We start from the raw sequence: 22936 nt of genomic DNA, 5'->3' as shown, positions 1-22936 counted from the left end.
CCATAGTTCTACTAGGTACATAGCCAAGAGAACTGAAAACATATATTCACCCACAGACTTGTATATGAGTGTTCATTACATTATGCTTATTAGCCAAAAAGTAGAAACAAACCAAATACTGAAAGAATGAATAAACAAAATGTGGTTTATTCATACAATGGAATAGTATCCACCCTAAAAAGGAATGAAGTTCTGATACATCCTATACGGATGAATCTTGAAAACACAGACCAGGAGAAAGAAGGCAGACACAAAAGGTCACATATTGTATGACTCTATTTATATGAAATGTCTACAGTAGGAAAATCCATAGAGGCAGAAAGTAGATTAGTGGTTGCCAGGTAATAGTGGAAGGAGGAAGTATGGAATTTCTTGTGGAGGTGATGGGAACGTTCTATACTTAGACAGTGGAGATGGTTGTAGAACATCGTCAACATACTAAAACCCACTGAATTGTATGCTTTAAAATGCTAAAGTGTATGATATATGAAATATTGTTCAATAATAAATTTTTTAAAGCTAAAATGAGTGAAGGTCTGATCACTTTCCCTTATGTAGCCAGAATTTATAGTGTACCTACTATGTGCAGGGCACATCTGTAAATGTTTTACTTCATTAACTCATTTAATCCTTGAAACCACCCAATGAAACATCTTTGAAAGATAAGGAAGTTGAGGCACCAAGCAGGTTAAAAAATTTGCCCAAAGCCCTGTAGCTAGCAAGGGACAGAGCTGGGCTTATAAAACCAGCTTAAAAGCTCACATTGCACACTAGTTACTAGGAGTAATGGCCATTAAAAGTTGGGGTATATACTTCTAGGCACACACATGCATATGTATGTGTGTCGACAGATAACAAGTATTCGCATGGGACTATACATACTAGAGGTCAGCAAACTATAGCCCATAGACCAAATCAGGCCCACCATCTGTTTATACATAATCCATGAGCTAAGAATGGATTTTATATTTTTAAATGGTTGAGAAAGAAGGAATGAAAAACGAAGAGTATCATTTCATGACACACAAAAAGCATATAAAATTCAAATTTTAGTATCAATAGAAATTTTATTGGGACACCGCCAGCTCATTTATTTTTTTGTCTGCGATGGGCTTCTACAGTACAAAAGCAGAGTTGAGTGGTGGCCACAGACAGTGTGACCCCCACAAAGCATTAAATATTCCTATCAGGCCATTTACAGAAAAAATTTGCTGACCCTTGGATTATACCATACAAGATACTCTAAAACTTTCTTAGGTCACTAAACATTATATCATGCTCAACCTCCCAGACTTCTTAATTTCATTAAATGGTTGCAAAATTAAAATGCACCTAAAATTATTCAACCTTCCCCCTATTGACGAAAAGGGCATATTCTTTACCAAATTTCTCTCCAAATGGTTGGATTAATTTATTTACCTCCTAATGTAAAAATGACTTACATTGGTGGCCTAAGTACCTGGTCTTTGGGAAGTTTCAGGCTTGTCTCACCTGAATGCAGGCTCTTTTCACAGTTGCTCAATAGTCACCTAACAAAGATGCTGAGTTCTGAGCTGTTTTGGGCTGCACGGTCAGGTCAGCTTTACACAGATTACATAGAGGGACTCATCTCTCATTCTTCTCAACAATCTTACCTTCCCTGCTTGGGTCTATTATACAGAAACTTCTTTTACAAGTAGTTAGAAAAGTGGAAGAGTAGCTACCGCTCTTTTTTTGTCCCTCTGTAGTGGATACTGTGGTGGGCTGTCAGGTCCCTCACTATTCTGTGTTGAGATATTCATTCTCCTGCTGTTGGCAGCTCACGACCTTCAGTTGTTTCGCTTTGGGAATTGCTTTCAGCTGAACAAGGCTACCTTGCCTAATGTCATGACCTTCCTTCCAGGGGCAAATCCATCCAGTAACTGATCAGTGTGGGAATATAAAAGCCCATCCACCTTGACTTAAGGCAAGACAATTATAAAAGGCCATCCCAGATCTAGAGCTCCCTGTAGAATCCACTGAGGTTCAGTTGAACTTACTCATTGTGAGACTTCTCCTGTTCAATTCTTCTCCCTTTGCACAAAGATGTTGCCCTGAGAACACTACTGCATATACTTCCTACAACCAAAACTGCATCAGAGTCTGTTTCTTGGGGAAACTGACCTAAAACATTCCTAACTCTTCCTAAAGGAAGAGAGATGTGATATTTGATATGATGCCCGAGAATAGGAGAGGAAAATGAGTCCCTGTGGCTTAGCCCCTTCAATTCTCTCTTTTTGGGGCCACCCACATGCAAGGAGGTGCATGCTCCTCCTGCTGCCTTTGTAAGGTAAGTCATGCCTCAGACTATGCTTTTCTGAGGCAAATCTGACCAACCATCATCTCTTTTCACAGTAACGAGGCTCTAAACTGTGTGACAAGGAAGTTGTCTATGGGAATATTCTCTGAAGACTAGATTTTCCCTAGGATTGGATCTCCCAATATCTAAACTTAGCTGAGGATTCCAGGAAGTTCAATTATGGTAGTAAGCCTAATCTAAGATCTCCAGTTTGGCCTGATCAATAATTATGCTAATGATTTGATCTTTATCTGCTTGATTCCTTTGTCTTTGTTCAGTTGGGTTAAAACTATGGGACAGGAAAGAATCATGATCATCATCCTAAACCCACACTGACAAAGAAGAGCACTACATACATCCAAAAGGTAAACCTTCATTCCTCAATATTAACCATTTACAGTCTAATTTAACAGTTTTAATTAATAGTCTCTTTTACCTATATAAACAGGGAGATGCTACCCCAGCAACTCTTTAGATTGGGGTAGGTCTTAGTTCAAATCCACCTTGAGCATTTGTGATTTAGGAAGCAGTTTTCAAATAGGAAAACTGAGCTGTGTCCTTATCAATAACTGAATCAGAGAAGATCCATCTCAGATTTGGTTTAAGGATTAAAAGCAAAAAAATATATATAAAGTATCTCTGGCAATACCCTATATAGTGGGTATTCAATACATATTTATTCATAGCTCAGTAAGTATTAAGAACTATTATATAATATACCCATATGGGTGCTCTCTAGATTCTTCAGAGAGAACAAAAATCCCCTCTCTTCTACTTCCAAAAGGTAGTAGGATGACTTTTCATTCCGAAGAGACTGTTTCAAGTCAAAATTCTGGACAGTGAGTCAAGGAAACAGGGTCACACCAAAATTAACAAGTACAAAAGTAGGTAATAAGTGACAGAGAGAAACAGGGAGCAAAGGCAATCACATCCACCTTCCACTTTATGTTATAAAATGCAAAGGTTGGATGCTACAGACTGAATGTTTGTGTCCCCGCAAAGTTCACGTTAGATCCTAACCCCAAATGTGATGGTATTAAGAGGTGAGGCCTTTGGGAGGCAATTAAGTCATGGGGTGGAGCCCTCATGAATGGGATTAGTGCCCTCATAATGAGATCCCAGAGAACTCTCTTGTCCCTTCCCCAAGTGAGGACACACTGAAAAGACAGTATCTATGAAACAGGAAGTGGGCCCGCACCAGACACTGAATGTGTTGGCACCTTGGTCTTGGATTTCCCAGGTTCCAGAACTGTGAGAACTAAATGTTTGTTGTTTAGCCCACCCAGTGTATGGTATCCTGTTGAAGAAGCCCAAACTAAGAAAGAAGAAAATATTCCATTTGCCTGCTAAGAGCATTGTTAACTCTGGCCACGCAGGTACCTGGAAAGTGAGAGCCTGCAGAGACTGGCTGCCAATGATGGCAGCTACCAAACTGGGGCTCTCATTAGATTTGGCCCCAGGCATCAAACAACGCAAGAGTTGCCTTCATACTGTTAGTGTGTGGCAAAGGAAGGAGGGAAGCCTGTGGTGGTTAGCCCCATCATATTCTCTTCTCACAGAGAGGGAGAACCAAGTCCCCTGAGAGTTTAGAAAACCAGCTTGAACCCAGAGGCTAAGTAGGAAGCTGAAATGGGTAAGGTTAGGCAATGACCAACATTGGAAAGCTCAGTAAAGAACAAGTTAACCAAGATAAGAATGTTTCACTTATGTCAGGGTGAACGCAAATTGATGCTCAGCATTTATTACTCTGGGGTTTTCTCTGCTGTGACCAGCATTCAGATTAAAGACCTTGCACACTAAGAATAAAACTAAGAAAAACTATGAAAAGAGTGAGTTTTCTAATCACAAGGAAAAAATAAAGAACTAAAATTTATAAAAAAAAGAAAAGAGTGAGTTTCCTTAAACTTCTGGAAAGAAAATTCTAATTTGTCACGAAGTGTTCCAGGAAAAGAACCTGGGATTGGAGGTGGAGGTGGCTGCCTTTGGAACGTAGATTCTGGGGATATAATCACTGACCTGATTTGTCTTCTTAGCCTGTGATGCTTGTGATTTTGTGAACTCAGAACTACTAACACTATTAATATGTGTAATCTGGTCCAAAAATCAAGCTCAAACATTTAACACCATGACCTTCGGAACTAGTGAATTCCAGAGAGGAGCTGAATGCTCTGTGAAGAAATATTTCCCTTACCAATTTTTTTCTAAATCTGTTGATTACTTTAGAGTAATCTCAAGTCTGATGCTTTAAAACGAGAGAGAGAGGGAAAGAAACAGAAAGGAAGGAGAATAAGGAGGATGAGAAGAGGAAGGAAAGAAGGAAGAAAGGGAGGGAGGGAGGGAGGGAGGAGGAAAATAACAAAAGGCAAATGAAGGAAAAGGAAGGGAAGGAGAAGAAAGGGAAGAGAAATCCATTCCTTTAAAATACGTTCCATAATTCTTTTTAAAGACCATGATTATATTACATGGATTATATTCCAGAAAGCAGTTTGGTTTATAAATAATAAATAAGGCCTGACAAAAAAGGGAGAAGGAAAAATTACTGAAACATACTATTTCTGAATTCTGTTAGGCATTACACATCACTGGTAGAGAGCACAGAGACATGGGAGATTTAAAGAATGTGTTTAAATCTTTGTAAATATAAGGTGCCAGAGATTCCAGTTCAAAGAAACAGATTACTAGCTTAAGAAATGGGAGAAAAGTTCTGAGACCTCTCTCACGCAGTCATACCAGTTTCTGCAGGAATGAAGGAATTCTTGAAAAATGGTTAGCTCTATAAACATATGGGCAAAGCTGAACTTTCCATGGAAGAGAAAAAAAGTTTTCCAGGTATTTAAAACATCCTCCATTTTTCTGTATTTATTTCATTAATTTTTCTTCTTTTATGGAAAGGAGGAAATCACCGGGCTCACCTGTATCAAACCCCACACTTGGCACTAAGTCCACGGTTCCGTGAAAGGCTCCGGCCCACGCTGAGGTAGCAGTGGTGACTGTAGTCGGATCTGTTTTTGTGATGTCACACGGGGGAGCGGGAATCCTGGCCGCACGCACAGACGGCATCAGCAGGGGCCCATAGGATGGATCCAGGGCAGAGCCAGCAGAAGGGTGGTGGTGATGGTGGTGGTGGTGGTGGTGGTGGCGGTGGTGCATGTGGGGGTGGTGATGCCGCATGTACATGTCATGCATGTGGCTGTAGGACGGGCTCACCTGAGATGCCAAAGGGTAGTGCCAGGACTCGGACACGGGAGGGGGAGGGGCGGGGCCAGTCTGATGCAGCCCATGTCCTGACCAGGGGCTGGGGTCAGCGGCAGTAAAGGTGCCAGGGGGTGCAGTGACCTGGAAGTCAGGATGAACTCCCCCCAAACAGGGTGCAGATGGGGGCTGGTAAGAGCTGGTCCAAAAGGAAGTCGGGAAACTACTCCGCTGGCTTGAGAGAGCTGAGCTGTCTGAGAAGACAGAAAAATACATTATTTACATAAGATTCAGTTCTGGGATAGACTTGCCTCTACTTGTCCAATATTTTACAAGCAGGCTAATTAGCATACACTCTTTTTCTCCCCACACAGAGGTGAATAGATACCAGGTAAGCCTCTGAGTTGCCATGCCAGGTCAGTACTCAGGGGTCCAGGTGCTGAACGAGTCCCCTGCTTTGTTTGCTTAGCTTAGGCTGTCACAGTCTAGGCTGAGGTCGGCAAGTCTGGGACTGGAAAGCTTTGTTTCCTCCTGCGTGTCTTGCTGCCATCAAGTCTGAGCACAGGTCACAGGTATTTAAGTCTCAGGTAAGAAAAGCTTATGCCATAGACGCGATTCAGGTAGGTTGGAAACGGTGATGTTTACCAATTTCTTTTAAAGGAAAATACAATTTTCACCCAAACTAAGCATTTTAACGCTGAAAGTAACAGATGGAAGTAAGATCACAGTGATGCTTGCCAACACCCATTTTCCACCAAGAAGAGTATGTTCCAAGCTTATTTTTTCTGTACAGGTCTGGGAGTTTCTAAACTGAAAATAATAATAGTTCACATTTAATGTCAGTGACCAAATGCCCAATACTAGGCCAGGAGCTTTGCATGGATTTGATCTCACTGGATACTCACTCCAACCTTATGAGGTAGTTACTGTTATTATCCCCATTTTAGAGATGTGGAAACTGAGGCAGGGAAGAAGCTCAAGAGTCACAGCTGGCAAGTGGGAGACTGGGCTTTGAAGACAGGTAGCCTGCCTGGATGGCTGGCTCTCATCATACCTGTGCCACAGGACAGCACATTTGTAACTATAACCTGAACATCTAGAATTTGGTGAAGATTCTGTGGAAATCATGAGTGGAGGAGACTCAACTGGGGTAACGGATTTGAGGAGATGTTTAGGGAAGGGGAAATGATATCAGAGAATAGCACTTGGAGATAAATAAGCAAGAGGGTCTCCCGTCCTCGACTTTGTTTCAATTCAATTTCTCCACTCAATGGTCTTGACATGTTTATATAGATGACCTACTATGTGTGAAACATGGGGCGACTAGGGATGACCGGACAGATATCACCTTTAATCACAATCTGGCAGGGGACAGATAAGTAAATAGACCTGAGCAATGTAATTTGGTTTGTGCTCTCATAAGGGGAAGTACAGGGAAAGGGCACTAAAGCTGCCTAAGAAAGTAATAGCTAAATAGAAAGGGTCGGGAGGGCTAGCCTTGTGAAGAGGTAGGGAAGAGTGTTTTAGGCCAGGGGTCTCCAACCCCCGGGCCACGGACCACTACCGGTCTGTGGCCTGTTCGGAACCAGGCCACACAGCAGGAGGTAAGCAGCGGGAGAGCGAACGAAGCTTCCTCTGTATTTACAGCTGCTGCCTACCATTCGCATTACCTCCTGAGCTCTGCCCCCTGTCAGCATTATGGTGAGCTGTATAATTATTTCATTATATTACAATGTAATAATAATAGAAATAAAGGCCCAATAAATGTAATGCACTTGAATCATCTCGAAACCCTCCCCCCTACCCACGTCCTCTGTAGAAAAATTGTCTTCCCCGAAACAGGTCCCAGGTGCCATAAAGGTTGGGGACTGCTGTTTCAGGCTAATGAAAAAGTATGTGAAAAAAAGGCCAAAAATTACACATACACACACAAATAGCATTTGAGGGACAAAAAAAGAGTTCAGTGGGCAGATGGTGGCAAACAGACTATGGTCTAAGAAGGACCCACATGGGTGTGTTTTTATGAGCCATGCACTAAGTGTGGGCGCTGTCCTGAGGAGATCCAGTGAGCTTAAAAGGGTTTTAATCTAGGGAGCGTTATAGTCAGAACTGTGTTTAGAAAGCTCGATACCTCCAGTGAGAGCCAGGTGCCTCCAGTGCAGGGTAACTAAGCAAGCACGGGCCTGGGAGTCTGGGGTGCTCAGCCAGAAAGCTGACACCCAGCAATTACCCTGTCTCATTGTAGGACCCCAAATGATCTGCTGGCCTCTCTGTGGCTCAGTGTCCTCCAATCAAATGTGAGGATTTGAGCTCATTTAATTCCAAATATCTTCTGTCCCCATACCTCTAGCCATTCTGTGACATGTCCTATGGAGGATTTGTATCTATAGATAATGATAAGGTTGCTTAGTACATTAGTCATGCAAGTACAGTAAAATAGTATTTTTATACTGGGTTCCACATAAATGAACCTTGCTAGATCTTTCCATGGAATAAAAGATATCCTAAGAAGTACTGTGAAATAAAAGTATTCAGAAGTCTGACACGTTCACGTTCTCACGTCATAAACTTCCAGGACATAGTTTTCTTGCCTCAGGGAAAGCTTATATAACTTGACTCAACCCCTACATGTGTAATTTGATGAACGTAATTATGATTATCACCGGGTTGTTCAAACATTTCCTTTCTCTAGCTTCCCTAAAGGCTGTGGCACTAACACTGCGAGCTCTTCCTCTCTCTCCCCATCAGCCCTACAGCAGCGCTATCATCCACCCCATCCACAGACAGATGGCTATTCAGTGTCTCAGTTCAAGTTTCCTCCCATCCCCTGCTCAGGATCTCCATGGATCTCAAAACCCTTGAGGAAATCTAAGCGATGATGTTCTTCAAGAGGCAAAGGATGAAAGGACAAACTCTTTTTCAAACCTTCCAACAGTCCTGGCAAACTTTTACTTGAATGGCTTAGTTTTGTCACAATCACAATCTATCCGAAAATAGCACTTAAAGTCACTTACTGGCATTGAGGCAAATATGTTCTATTTAAGAATGGTCTTCCTTTGACATATGAAACATGGCTGCTAATGACAAGAAGGAAAATCGTGTAAGCTGTAGGAAGAAAATTCAATTTGCCTTAAATGATGGCCATTTGTAGAATATTTCTATCATACCCACAGTAGAAAGCTGTTAACGTTTAAAGTTTAAAACTCATACAAAGAGTTTATAGAGGCTCCTTATATTATACAGTGCAGCTTTGCCACCACCAATCTGCTCCTTTGTTCTCACAGATCCAATCTTTGGTGGCAAACCCTTCATTCTGCTCATAATTTGTATCTCTTGCGGGGCCAGAATCTCATTATAAAAACAGCTGAACTCAACCCACAGGTGTGTGCCAGAGACAGACAGTTCTCTTTATTAATATCCCCCATTAAAATGTCAAAAGTACAGAGAGTATATGTCATTTCCCTGGATGCTTTCCTTTTGTTTCTTTCCATTTGTATGTCCACGGACCTAATTTTATTTTACAGATGCTTACGCATTTTGGATATGCGTGCAGAAATATGAATAATGAAAAAATTCCTTACCAAAAATATTATCCTACTTATGACGTATTGTATTGTGATTAGTGAACACATTAGCATTGAAAGTAGAAATCTATTCTAAAAAATGCACCCCATAGAGGCTGAACAAAGCTTTAAAATGCCCCAGGGAAAAATCAAATTAGAAGCAACTTAATATTTTCCCAGTCAGTATGTCTCCTGATATTAACATAAAGTTTGCAGAGATCTGTGCAGCTCTTTTCAAAAATAATGTTGCAGTCTACAAGTAAATGAAACTATATTGAACAGAAAATGTTTATGGACAAGTCTACATTTCAAAACCACTATCTGGTATCTTGATTGTTAAAAAAGAAATTCTTGATACAAAGAAACAGATGATATTCTTTGTTTCATGCCTGGGAATCAGTGTGCTTATTTCATATGTGTGTAAATTTTTTCATTACATGACTCTTTGCTTACAAGTATTTAATCACAGCCACATTTTTTTGGATGAAAAAGCTTATGAAAAACTGCACACGCTATTTCCATGCAATATTACTTTTTAGCAATTCAGAACTATGCGATATTCACACTCTGTGGTGACTTTGGGCTCAATGATACTGGATATTTGGGTGACGTTAACACTGAGTCTAACATGTACAAAAAGTCTAAATATACTTTGGTTCAGTTTGCATTTGGGATTAAAGAATATTACACATGCATACACACCCTTATTTCTAAACAACAACAAAAAAAGAAAAAAAGAAATTGTCTCATACAATCCACTCAAAGCATACCCAGTAATCCCACTGGCATGGTTTTTAGCAGAAATGTGTCTTAGAGACATAAAAGACTTTAACATGGATCATCAGGTGGTTCTTTCAATTTCACAGGAGCTGGGATACTTTTGACATTAAACTTCAATGCCTCTGAAAAACAACCTAAGGGCAAACACTTTATGCAAGAGAAAATTCAACATATAATTTTAAAAAATAAATATTTTGTTACCTAATTTTGAAAAAAAAATGAAAACTATATTAAAAGGAAAAATAGGACCATAAAATGTTGTAGAACCTCTATCTTAAGTCATCTTAAAAATCTCCAGAAAACATATTCTTAGAATAAATACTGATTGAAAACATCCATGTTAAAAGATGACATTTACCTTTTTATTAACCTCAGTGAAAAAAACTGCTACTCCATTCTCAACCTAGAGGGCCCTCGCTCTAATTTTAATTCCCTTCCTCTTGTTCTGTTTCCCATAAAAATAACTCATTGGGTCAGAGGTGAAACGATACGTGTTCCAGTGTTTTCTGTCACTCAGGCATTAAGCATTACCATTATATCAAAAGACTGCCCTCCAGGTATTTTGTTCTAGAGTTGCTCAAAAATGGGCCTTGTGACTCTAAAGTGAGAGTTTCAAGGGGTGCTGTCAGCTGCCCTACTCCTTGGAGGCAGGACAATGAGATAAACCAGGCCTCAATTTCCTCCCACGTGTTTGTTCTAAGCTTCCCAGCAGCGATTACTTCCAGTGCCTCTTAGAGATGCCGCCCAACTCTCTCCGTCCCTGTCTCAGTCGGCCCAGGAGATAGGCCCTCTCTCCCCTTCCTCCTCTTTGCTAAGTTTAATGCTCATTTTGAGAGGGCTTTCTTATGAGAATGTTGCTCCAAGAAGACAGATGTAGATCAGTCATGCAGAAAACATTTACTTTTCAACTACAAGAAGAAAAAGTGTATCAAGTTTACCACTCAGCATAGTTTTCAAGCCAGTGACATATTTGTCTATGTCTTGACTTAACTACTCGCTTTCCCTACACACACACACACACACACACACACACACACACACACACTTTCTGTAATAACACTTAAGCACTGAGGTCAGTGAATAGACATATTTGAAGCCAACGCTTCTATTGGATGGGATAAGGAGACAGTCAGATTCATTAGGTTTTCTTAATTGAGAAGCTCTACTCAATCCATGAGGAGATATAATGCGAGAAGAGGTAGTCGTCGTGATGTCATGTCAAATAAAGTACAAATATTTACTGTCAACTGCTTGCCTCAAAGCTGCAAAACGTTTAAAGAGGACTTTCCTAACTCCATCAAGATACAGACGCAACGTATGACCGCTGTTCCATCATTAGCTGACACTCTATCATTTGCCTAAAGATTTACTGTGGAAATACATTCTGCAACCAAACATAATTCAGTTTTAAATTCCTTTGAAGTACTGTAGCACTTGTGTAGCACTGTAAAAACCTCATGCCATAAATTAGACCCTTTAATTTAATACAGCTGCTCAGCAGCTCCTCCTAAAGTATTATTGCCACGGCCATCAACATTGTCAATAGCCTTGAGTACTTAGTATGTCCAAAACACTGTATTTTTGCCAGGAATACAAACTCCCAGAAAACAGTTTTCTGAATAAAGATCCAAGGTTGGTTTTCTATGTGCCAAATGAATGGAAACTTACTTAAGGTAGAGAGAAAAGGCATCTGACCTTCAGTTGGTGCCTTGCATCAAGCCCTATGCCAAATAATTCATATATATTATCAAAATATCTTTACAACAACCCTAGGAGATGGGTATTAATCAACACATATTATAGTTGAAGTTAATCTCAGGGAGACTTTGAGAATTACTCAAAGATAACATTGCAACCAGGCAGTAATAAGGTCAAAACCTGAACCCAAAACAAACATAATCCAACCAAAGACCGCATTATGCAAACCTGTGTTGCTTTGGCAATTAATACAATATTTCCAGCAACTCTCTTAACTAGACATGGGAATCTCAATTTATTATACTTCTCTTTAACACATTCAATAGTTGCTAAATCCTTAATTACATTTTGTGGATTTCATATGAATCTTATCCAACTTATGTATACTTAACTAAAAACACTAATTCACAATTAGAAACAACTATGGCAAAGTTTTATTCACAAGTGGAAAGTAAGTAATACATTTGAAATCATAGAATTTCACAGAAAAAAAAAAAGATTTCAACAACCACTTAATTCAACCCCCTTATTTTATAAATAAGAAAACTGTACCCAAAGATTGCATACAACTTATTACTAATAAATTCTCTATTAAGTCTATTAAGGACTTTTTTTGTTTTCTAATCCTGGGTACATAGTATGAACTTGGTTCATCTAATTTAATCACTTGATCATTCAATTCATATTCCATATTTTTCACATAGAAATGCATTATCCTGAGTATTGGGGAAAACGATGTGAGTTAACTAGATAGGATATATATAGTCTCAGTGGAAAAGGAAGAGATGGAAATTGAAAAGCACGCTGTGTTTGCCTGGGCTACTCTGATAAACTAACATACAAAGCTCTAAAAATTCTGGTCTCTACTTACACCTCTTCTTTTCATTCCATTCACACTAGTATTTCGGCTTCTCGTTGAACACTCAAGTTCAATTCTTCCTCAGGGCCTTTGCACTGGCTGTTCCCTCTGCCTTAAATAATTTCTCCCTAGATATTTGTGTGATAAGAAGCACTCTTATTTCCTTCGGGTCTGTGCTCAAATGTAAGTCTTAGAGAGACCATCTGTTATCACTCTAAGTAAAATAATACCTTGCATCTCATTATATATATATTGCCTGTCTCTTTCACTAGCAAGCTCCATTGAGTATAGAAGCTTAGACTCTCCTGTCTACTGCTATATTCCCACTACCTAGAACATAGTAGGACCTTAATAAATATTCGCTGCATAAGTCAATGAATGAAACGGGAGATAGATTTGAAGGCCAGATTTAAGATAATGCCAAGAAAATTCTAATAATACTTACTAAAACATTACCATTATCCACAGTTTCTATACTGAAATTTGACAGCCTTCCAAAGATCCTCTCCACTCAGTCATGCAGATTCTGTGAGTCAGAAATCAGATTCAAACACACCTCTCTGTGACCTCTATATAGTGGGAAATAAAGAAGAGGAAGCCCAATCTACTGCTTTGCTTTACTGAGTTAAAAAAAAAAATAGCTTAAACCAGGGAGATACAGTCAATAATGTCTGGGTTGTACACTACAAAGAGTTAACATCACAACAAAGCAGGACAGAGAAAGCCATCAAGAGAACACAAAAGGCTTTCAAAGTATGTATTCCTGGGTCAGACTCAGACCTCTGCTATGTCATCACGTAGCACCTCGTGGAATGAGCAAGAGCTAATTTTTAAACACTGATCCAGGCACGCCTATTATTTAGAGATCCAAATTGGGCCATCGGGGCTTAAGGAATGGTGCTTCGCAGCTCAATCCTGCCACTATGAACTCAGGCCAGTTGCATCACTACTTTCCACGAGGAATTTAAGGGGTGTGACTGCATCCTTTCCAACCCTGCATTCCACATGTGACAAAACTGATCCAGCTGTTTGTCTGAAAGAAATTCCTTGCTGTCCTTAAAAATTAAAAAGCGAGTGGATATCCGTCCTCCAGGGGCAAGTCTCCAGCTGGAACCTGGTACAGACGGTTGCGAAACAGAGCCAGTGCCCTGGAGAGCATCTGCTTTGGAATTCTTACCTCGCCATAAGGGGGTTAGCCCCATCTTGCTTTTTGAAATGGCAGATTCTGGATGAAGGGTGCTGGCTTGGCCCAAAGCTCTTGAGAAGTGTTCATCCACTACTGACCCAATGTCTCCCTGGAAATAAGTGAAAAGGACACAGCGAGAGTTAAGGTACTCCATCTCGGCAGGCTGGTCTTTCTCCTCCTCCTCCTCCTCCTCCTCCTCCTCCTCCTCCTCCTCTTGTTTGCTGGGAAGGGTGACTTCCAGAGAGTCCTGCATCTTGCTGTATACCGCTAACTTCTTCTGGGATGGAATAAACAAAACATAGTATCAAAGACAGTTTGTACAAAAAGCATTAACGAGTTAACTTTTCACTTAAAAAAAAAAAAAATCTAAACATTAACATATGTTCACAAACTGATTCTTCTTCATTTGCTTTACTCCACCTTCCCCTTCCCCAAACCAGCTTTCTGCTTCCCACCCTGAAAAAAAAGACTTTGCTATTTCAAATTTGGCAAAAAAAAAAAATGTCCATTATCCAATGGTATATTCTCAGACTGTGAAAGGCAGGCTTTTTTTTTTTTTTGCTTAATTTAGATATACCAAAAGGAGAATGACTTTAAAAAAAAAAAAAAGAAAGTGACAGAGCCCTTCCATTTTTGTTCCCTTTTCTATTTTACAGATTTAATGTACAGCAACATTATAGTTCGGGACAGGGAGGAATGGAGATGGTAGGCCTAACTGTCTGGGGGAGGGGTGGAGAAGAAAAGAGTTTTTCATAAATGAAATACACTAAAATAAAAACAGGAATGTAGCATCTTATAAAAGGATTTGGCAGATGTGCTGAACTCATTTCTCAAAAATCAAACTAAAATGACAAAATAAGTCTGTGTGAAGATCCATTTTGCATGGAACATATTTTTCAGATGTTCCACTTACCACCATTATCATAAAAGGGGAAATAAAGGTATTATGATGACTTGCTGAAAATAATACAAGATACTAGCAATGGCTAGGATGGCTTTTAAATCAAAATGAAAAAGGTTTGGTAATTTTAAAATGTTTTCAAAACATAAAATCGTAGCTCTAGTAATAGTTTATATTATGACTGATACTCTTTATTACCCCATGTAATCTTTACAATTCTATAATGTGGTTATCATTACTGTCCATATTTTAAATATGAAGAAGTGAGGCACAGAGAAGCGAAGTAACTTGCCAAAGGTCACAGAGCTTATAAGTGATGGACCCAGAATGCATAATAAAAATACACAAATGTACATATGTGTGTACATGTATGTGTCAGAGGAGGGCAGGGGAGGGATATCTAGTGCGGAAAAAAAAATCACCAAAATGTTATGTTTTGTGTTCTTTTTCTGGGTAGTAAGCTTGTAGTTGGTTGTTATTTTCTTATTCCTATTTTTCAATATTTCCAAATATTTTTTGTAGAACCCATATCATTTTTATAATCAACAACTTTAGTGCAAATTATATATAAGAAAATAACGCTAAAAAACTATAAAACTCATTATCTTAATGACAAAATGAGCATCCTATCATCTATATACCTACAAAACCTGACCCTTTGTCAGACCATTTTTCTTATTTCAGAAAAAACTGCATGTTGGAAAGTGAATGTCAGTAGAAAAAAATAAATCATTCTAGAATAGTCAGTAAGCACATAGTTTGGCAAATGTTATCAAAACACATAACCAAGACTCAATGTTTCTAGTGGTAATTACTAGCCCCAAAATCTGTAGCCCCAAATTATAAATGCCTCATTCGGAAAACTGAACCCCAGCAATGAATATGTTGTTCTTGTGTGAGGTAGGGTCTGAAATGTTCAAGCACATTACAAGCTGCTGCTTATTATTTAGGGCTGCTATATATACACACACACTATATGTATCTCCCTTTTTATTTGAAATCTGTGTCAGTATGGTTATCGCTTCTTGATGAATAGATGATTCATTCCCTGTGAGTGAATATGCCTTGCTGATGAATAGGTGATTGTAATGACTGAGTGGTTATAAAATTCTTACAATCTGTTCTGCTCAGATTTGAACATGGTTATGTTTAACTTCAATAGTAAAAAACACCGTAGTAATATACGTTATGTATAAAATGAAAAGATTGAACTAACTGACCTCTACAGTTACTCCTGGCTTTAAATTCCATTATAAAGTTACATGAATATTACTATTTATTAGTCAAATCACAGTACTGCATCTCCAGGCACATGTGCATTTACCGAAGTTATACTATTTTAAGCAAATACACACACTCTGCCGAATATTCAGGCATATTAGAAAGAAGCACTGTTTTTATTTGGGAAAAAGATTAAAACTGATCTACAGAGTGGCTTCACTGCCTTAAGTGTTAAGTATTATCTATTAAACCGATTTCTTTTTTCTCATTAACGTCCAGTGCAGCATCAGTTTGTGAGAGTCAGGCTTTGCATCTACTTGTTTAATTTGTTTAATTTTAATGCTTATTCCTTAAATGAAAGAGCCTTGGCTATGTTAATTATCCAAAGAAAGACAATTTTTTTATTTTATCCCAATTAGCAATTGATTCTTAGATAAAATTAAAGTTATATATATGTGAAAGATTTGAGAACTGCAAATCAAATGCAAATATAGCCTCCATTTGTATGAAAATGTAGCACAGTATTATGATCAATAATGGTATCAATAAAATTTCTTAATTTTTACATTGATGGCAGTTGAATTTAAGCCATAGATTTTCAGTCAATTTAAGATTACACAATTTTCTAAATGCTATATAATTTTATGTTACTCTTTTTTAACCAATTGCCGAGTAGTTGGATACAAATAAGTTATACATTTTTCACTATGAAATGGGGAAAAATTAAGCAAAATCTTCCATTGTGTCAAAATACCTTTTATGAGTCTATTTTCTAAATGTCAATTCTGTCAACGGATGCATTGATTCCCTATAATCTTTATATTTCCTATATATGTAATATATATCTATATATGCACATATGCATTTATATAAGTATATATTGAAATATTCCTTTCAAATACCTGTCGTACTATAAAAATATCTATATTGACTCCTCTATTTAAATACATTTTGGGAGGATGCTTATAAAATATACTTTTTTTTCTCTCTCCCAGCTCTTTGAGGCAGGTCTTCTACTAGTTAAATAAATTTGCTGGAGACCATCAAAAAAATAAAATAAAAAAGGAGCCTATGATACAGCTACCAATGGGCAGGATATAAAGCATATTTCTCACCCCCCTCTTGCATTTTGCTTCAATTTTCACAAATTTTAGTGTACCCATTTAAATATTTACGTTTACAACACACAGGAGCATTTATGACCACACCATCGACATCACTTGTTAAAATAAGAATTCTAAAGCATCCAAACAGCCTGATAGCCTTCTAAAATGGCAACACTGAATTTACATACATTTTTTAAACATCAAGTGTGAGCATGAAGAAAATGGGAACACACAATTTAAACAGCAATTGATCCATATGCTAACATTCACACTATCCTAGTCTCCTTCCCCAATGACTCTTAAGCCTCAACTGCCTTCTGTTATCTGTGCTTTTGTGACTGTAAATCAATCCTTTGCCTTTTTTCAAAAAAAACTAAGTATGTTATTTATGTACACTGTTGCCATATTCTGTATTTACTTGGTGTTTGCTCCTTGGAATGAAACTTCCCTAGTGTTATCTTCATTCTTGAAAGTAATATATAAAATTTAAAACTTGAAAATAAATCTCAAATCATCAGAACCCAGATTTCCTGAATCAATGCTGAAAGGCAATGTGGTTCATATTTTTCTCAAAATGCACTATCACACCCTAAAAATAGCCCAATCTGTCAGAAGTATTCATATTTTTCTTACTAGACACTTACGAATTATTAACAAAAAGAAGTCATCAGAAGGAATTTCAAAGACTACAATTTGGTTTATTGAATGCACCTTAACTGACTCATCCTCCATGGCAGAGTAATGACAAATTTCCTTCAGGTAAAAGAACCTTGAGTTAGATGAAACAGTGACCGAGTTAACAGGCACAGAGTTAAAATTAACTCAGAAAGACTTGAAAGTAGCAGTGTGAAGGAGTCCGCCTAGCCTAGGCAGTGCGAACCATGCCCAAACACCTCACAGCCTGCCATCAGGCACAACAGAAACAAACTCGCACAGGAATGTGCCGGGGAAAGGATTTGTCTGACAAGAGAAAGACTTCCATGTCAGGAGCCAAATACCACTAACTTCCCAAGGCTTAAGCCTACAAAATGCCAAATGATTACTGTGCATATGTGGAAACTTTTTTTCTAAGGAAAAAAAAGTATTTTAATGAACCATTGGATATTTGGAAACAGCTTTTTTTTTTTTTTTTTCTACTGGCTATCTTTTCTAAATGCAATGATTCTTTCATCCCGAGAGACATGGTTAGAGCCTGTAAGAAAGGACCACTAGCCCATAGTCAATGTTTCAAAACTATGAAGTCCATAAAGCAGTGTGTTACTCTTTGATCCTATTTTTCCGAATTTACTTGAATAACAGATTTTTTTTTTTTTTTTTTTTCGGTACGCGGGCCTCTCACTGTTGTGACCTCTCCCGTTGCGGAGCACAGTCTCCGGACGCGCAGGCTCAGCGGCCATGGCTCACGGGCCCAGCCGCTCCGCGGCATGTGGGATCCTCCCAGACCAGGGCACGAACCCGTGTCCCCTGCATCGGCAGGCAGACTCTCAACCACTGCGCCACCAGGGAAGCCCGAATAACAGATTTTTAAATCTATCCCAGAGAGACTTGAAGTTTTGGTCCTTGGCCTATTTGGAGGAGGAGGAATCAGGTTGTGGGAAGGTGGGTCAGGATAAGGAAGATAGTTCACAGACCTCTGATATATTTTATTTCACTAACTGTCACACATACACAAATATTTTGTCCAAATAATTATTCTCAATGTATATATGCAAAAACTGATTTACTTGGCCACATCATCTAACTAGTAAACGGCAAGGATGGGATTAGAACCTCTTTCTGTCTGACAACAAAGCATCTGCCAAGAAAACAGACTAAAGAAAATGAGTCTCTATATAATATTTAGTTTAACTGTATAAACAAATAGAAGCCCACAGTCAGCGTGGCATCATATGCGAACTAAAGAAAGTCTAAAGTTATTTATAACACTTAAAAACTAGGGATGTAAACATATCAAAGATATGGCTATTAAATAATGCAGAGCTCTTCAAAATATATGTATATCTAGATGAACCTGCCCTTCTATATCTAGAAATGTGTTGTCCCCTTGGCAAGTCAGATACAAAATACAATTTTTCTGGAAATGTGAGTGGAGCCAATTTACTAGACACACTCAGACCTCGAGATTCTGTGTTTGTTTGCTTTTTTTGTTTGTTTGTTTTTTATTTTTCTTAACAGTAGGAGGAGCAAACCAAAAATAATATTAGCTATTTTTGAGCACACCTGCCACTCAATGATTCTGGTCATTATCAAAAAAAAAAAAATCAAACTCATCCCCTCAAAGAATGAAATTTTTCCAGTTTTGAGGATGTTAAAAAAAATGTGCCACAGGCTGAGAATTTCAAAATTTGCATTCCCAAAATGTTTTAAGCAATGATCGCATCATGAGGGTATGTGTTCTCTCTCAAACTGACTGCTTTGAATGAAACAACAGTTTCTGATGTATAAATTTCTGGTATGTTTACATAATCCTATTACTAGATTTAGGGTATGATTTCACTTTTTAAAATTTATCTGTTAGTCATCGAATTGCCAGTTAATTCTTATTTTGTGTCAGTCATTGTGCAAAGGCTCGGAGGCACAAAAATGAAAGTCATAGCAGTTGAGAGAGGCTTGTAAGGAAAATGGTAAAGAAAGAGAACCTCCAGGTTTATCCACATGGCTAATTGTCTAATTTCTCCAAGTAGCTGATATTCAAAAATTTTTAAATGAGAAAAGTAAGAGGGTAACACTAGGTGAATTACTAATTGCTTTTGTTGCTTCTAAAGAAGCCCAGATGGAAAGGGAACACAGTAGAAAGAGAACTGGAATGGTTAAGGGGATTTGACCAAAACTAGTCCATGAATCTGGGTAAGGCATCGAAACCTTTGGCCCTCAGCTTTCTCTTCTGAAGATGAGGAATTCTGACTTCATTATCTCAGAGGTCTCTTCCAACTCTGTAGGCTAATAAGCAACATGCTGGAGCTCTAGACAAACTCACACTTCATTTTGTTTCTTACGTTGGCTGCCTTTTCTGATTTTGCAGGACACTGGTCAAAAAAACCCTACAGATCATTGAAGACTAATTCATTTTCAGACATAGGTCATCTAGCCCAATTCCTAGGAACTAGTTTGGGTACTTCCTTTAGCTATCTTCACAGTAACCAGAAAGGAGGCATCCTTCAAATATCCCCACCCCATCCCCCAAGGACAAGTGTTTTTGCACACTAAAACAACATAGTTTTAAGAGGAAAGGACACCTGTTCGGTTTAGGCCCTTCTTCCTTTCTTTTCTTTCCTTTTTCTTTTTTTTCTTTTTTTTCTCTACTGAAGTATGAGACAAGTGAAAAATAGTTCAGTTATCCCGTTTCAGACCATACTTGTAAATTACTGAAATAAATCTGGTATCCACTGAAATATCTATTAAATATGGCATTCATGACTTGCTTCTAGCAACAGACGTTTGGGTCTAATGGTTTAAGTCACTATTAGGGTCTTCCTAAATGAATAGTTAAAGCAGAAAACCAGCTGCTGAAAGACGTGCTTTTTAAAAGAGTCAGTGCAAAGTTTTGACCAAAATTATTTCCTCCACTATCTCTGCCAGAGTCTGAAATTCAAGTATTGGAGAGTTTTAGTTTCTTGAATGAAAATGTTTTTCTAGAGACAATACCTTAAATTGTTATGTATTACTAGATGTATCAGTTTTGAGATTTCTTTTTAAAGCCAGTTGGAAATAGGGCTGATGGGATTCAAGTTAAGTGGCCGGGTTTTAGAATGGCAGTCATTTAACTCTCGAGTTCACTTTAGAATCTGCGTTAGGCATCTTGCGCATAATATTTTTAGTCTTATTGACAATCCCCTTTGCACAGAAAAACACAAGACAGAAATGTACATACTGCACAACCGGGTCAACACAGCATCTCTTCTGTAGTTGTCCAAGGAAGCACCGTGCAGGATCGTTCTACCCACTGATCCCCCTCGTTTCCACTGTTATGAGTCATGTCCCCATCATCTCCAACTCTGAGATGTGAGACTTTACCAAGCGCTAAGTGAAGTAGGACTTCCTTGCATTGAATGAAAATATCCTTCACTTAAATTTCCACAGAATGCTTCCTTGTCCCGGCATTTGGTTCTTCTGGTGAATGTAGCCTCACTGCACATGATTTTATGGATTTCAAGCCTGCCCTTACTATCCGTATTGTAATCTCCATTCTGGTTGACTGCCAGAGACAACAGTTCAGTTTAGTTATTTCAAAGTTTAATTTTCCTTCTAGCTTTGAATTTTCTGGCTGGAAAGTTATTGGGAGCATAAAGCTCTGGGGCACTTGAAGCTTCTAAGTCTCTACAGTCAAGTTACTTTGTGTAGTTTGGAATCAGAGGGGCTGTTCTCTCTCAAAGAAGTCCTGTATGAATTCTTATAAATCTACTTAAGTCCTTGCTTACAGTTGCAAGAAAATTATATCCTCCAACTTAAATAAGTGGACTGTGTATTGAAACTATTTAGAATGTAATTGTATGTTTTCCTCTTAATAAATCTAAACTTATGTTGGAACAGCAATGATATATGAGGCACTTAAAGCTGACTGTTAATACTACTTCCTGCATATTATTTTCAAATAAATACATGTTCATTTGCTAAGTGGATATTCTGCTTCATCAGCAAAGGATGCAACACGGATAGCAAAAGTCATTAGCATAATACAAATGCTTGCAAAACAACTTTGGAATGCCTAAACTAAAAACGTACACTACCAAGGACTTGGAAAGAATTTCAAGCTCCAAGGCCAAAGAATCTACTGCATATTAATCTTCTTTATCAAAAAGTTGATTTGGAGCACTAAAGACAGAAATAAGCCTATTGTGCAATAGCAAAAAAAAAAAAAAAATCTTGGGAGACGGCATGGTATGGTGGAAAGATGCTCTGCTGGGGAGCAGGGGATCCAGTGGTCCTACTTTTGTCACCAATTAGCTTTGAAATCTTTAGCCAGGCATTTCAGCCCTATAAACATGCATTTCCCCGTCTGTAAAAGGAGGGGTTGAAGTATGTTTTCCCAGGGTTTTTTCCTAACAAACAGAATCTCAGATTTTATGACCTAACCAAGGTGGCAGAGTCCAGAGAAAGAGTTCGAAAAACTCCTTACAAAGTTAGAACTGAAGTTCTGCCTCCCAAGACTTTTAATTCTCTTAAGTGAAAGCATGCATGCATATTCACCCAGCTGTCACCCTTGAAGAGAGCAGCGTCAATATGCTCTAACTTATATGAAGCCCAAAGTGTGATTGTTAAAAACTCCTATGCACAATTAGAGAATGGGCGATTGTTCTCCTCTGCTTTCACCACCTCACCTAAGAACTCACCCAGTTCTGAAAGCTTTGCTTTAAGTATCTCCCTAATGTTAACATTATGAAAATATGGGGGGAGGGAGATTTTAGATGACAGATTGTCTGCATTTAAGATGAGGAATCTATGGGGTATGAAGGGAATTTATGATTGTTTCCCTCAATTTTTCCTGACACGTATTTTGAATTTTTTTTCATTTTTTCCTACTGTCACTGTCGGGATACAAACGCATTCCTTTCTGTACACGTTCTGCAGTGTCATCATGCCTTTGGAGCACGTGCTGAGAGACTAAGTCGAGAGTTCTCCTGAGGAGTTGGTAGGGACTGATGCATTCAAGCAATGAAGAGATGGTGGGCACAGGGACCAGAGACCTTAGATCCCTTAGCAAATCCTGGCTCTATAAAGCACACTGTTAGATTTATGCACGCAATTCTAGGAATTAACGTCAGGGACTAAAACTGACTCTTTAGGTATATTTACATTTTACTTTTATTCACTTAGCCTACTGTATGCTTAAGTAACACACTGCAATGCAGCCTGATGTATACACAGTTCACTGTTTTTAAGGTACTAACCTATTACCCACCTATGATTTATAATATGTTCAATTAAAAAATGAAACAAAATTCCAAGTGCCTTTTACACTTGTAATTACACAAAATCACATTGTACTTTTAGGTGGAAAGCTGCGAATACATGTGCCTGGAGCATTAAGTTCTACTATTTAAAAAAGAACTTCTGGTGTCTAATCATGCATTAAGAGGAAAATATACCTATGTTTAAAATCTATCATAATAAAC

General features: G+C 38.4%; 1 protein-coding gene across 7 annotated transcripts in view; it reads right to left on the bottom strand.

Moving 5' to 3' along the window:
- Window positions 1-22936, bottom strand: part of VGLL3 (vestigial like family member 3) — a 46007-nt gene that overhangs the window by 19917 nt on the left and 3154 nt on the right. For 3 of the 7 annotated variants that reach the window (XM_067739188.1, XM_067739192.1, XM_067739190.1), the window contains exons 2-3: window positions 13587-13872; window positions 5230-5763 (exon numbers count right to left, since the gene is read on the bottom strand). In XM_067739188.1, coding sequence (XP_067595289.1) covers window positions 5230-5763; window positions 13587-13872 — 820 coding nt within the window. Of the gene's footprint in view, window positions 1-18; window positions 5764-13586; window positions 13873-22936 lie in introns of those variants that run through there. The other 4 variants (XM_067739189.1, XM_067739193.1, XM_067739194.1 and 1 more) reach the window with 3 other exon arrangements.

The sequence above is a fragment of the Pseudorca crassidens genome, chromosome 5 (genome assembly GCF_039906515.1).
Source record: "Pseudorca crassidens isolate mPseCra1 chromosome 5, mPseCra1.hap1, whole genome shotgun sequence".
NCBI classification, from domain to species: Eukaryota; Metazoa; Chordata; class Mammalia; order Artiodactyla; family Delphinidae; genus Pseudorca; species Pseudorca crassidens.
Note: the sequence above shows the minus strand (reverse complement) of the source record. Positions and strands in the feature narration are given on the sequence as shown.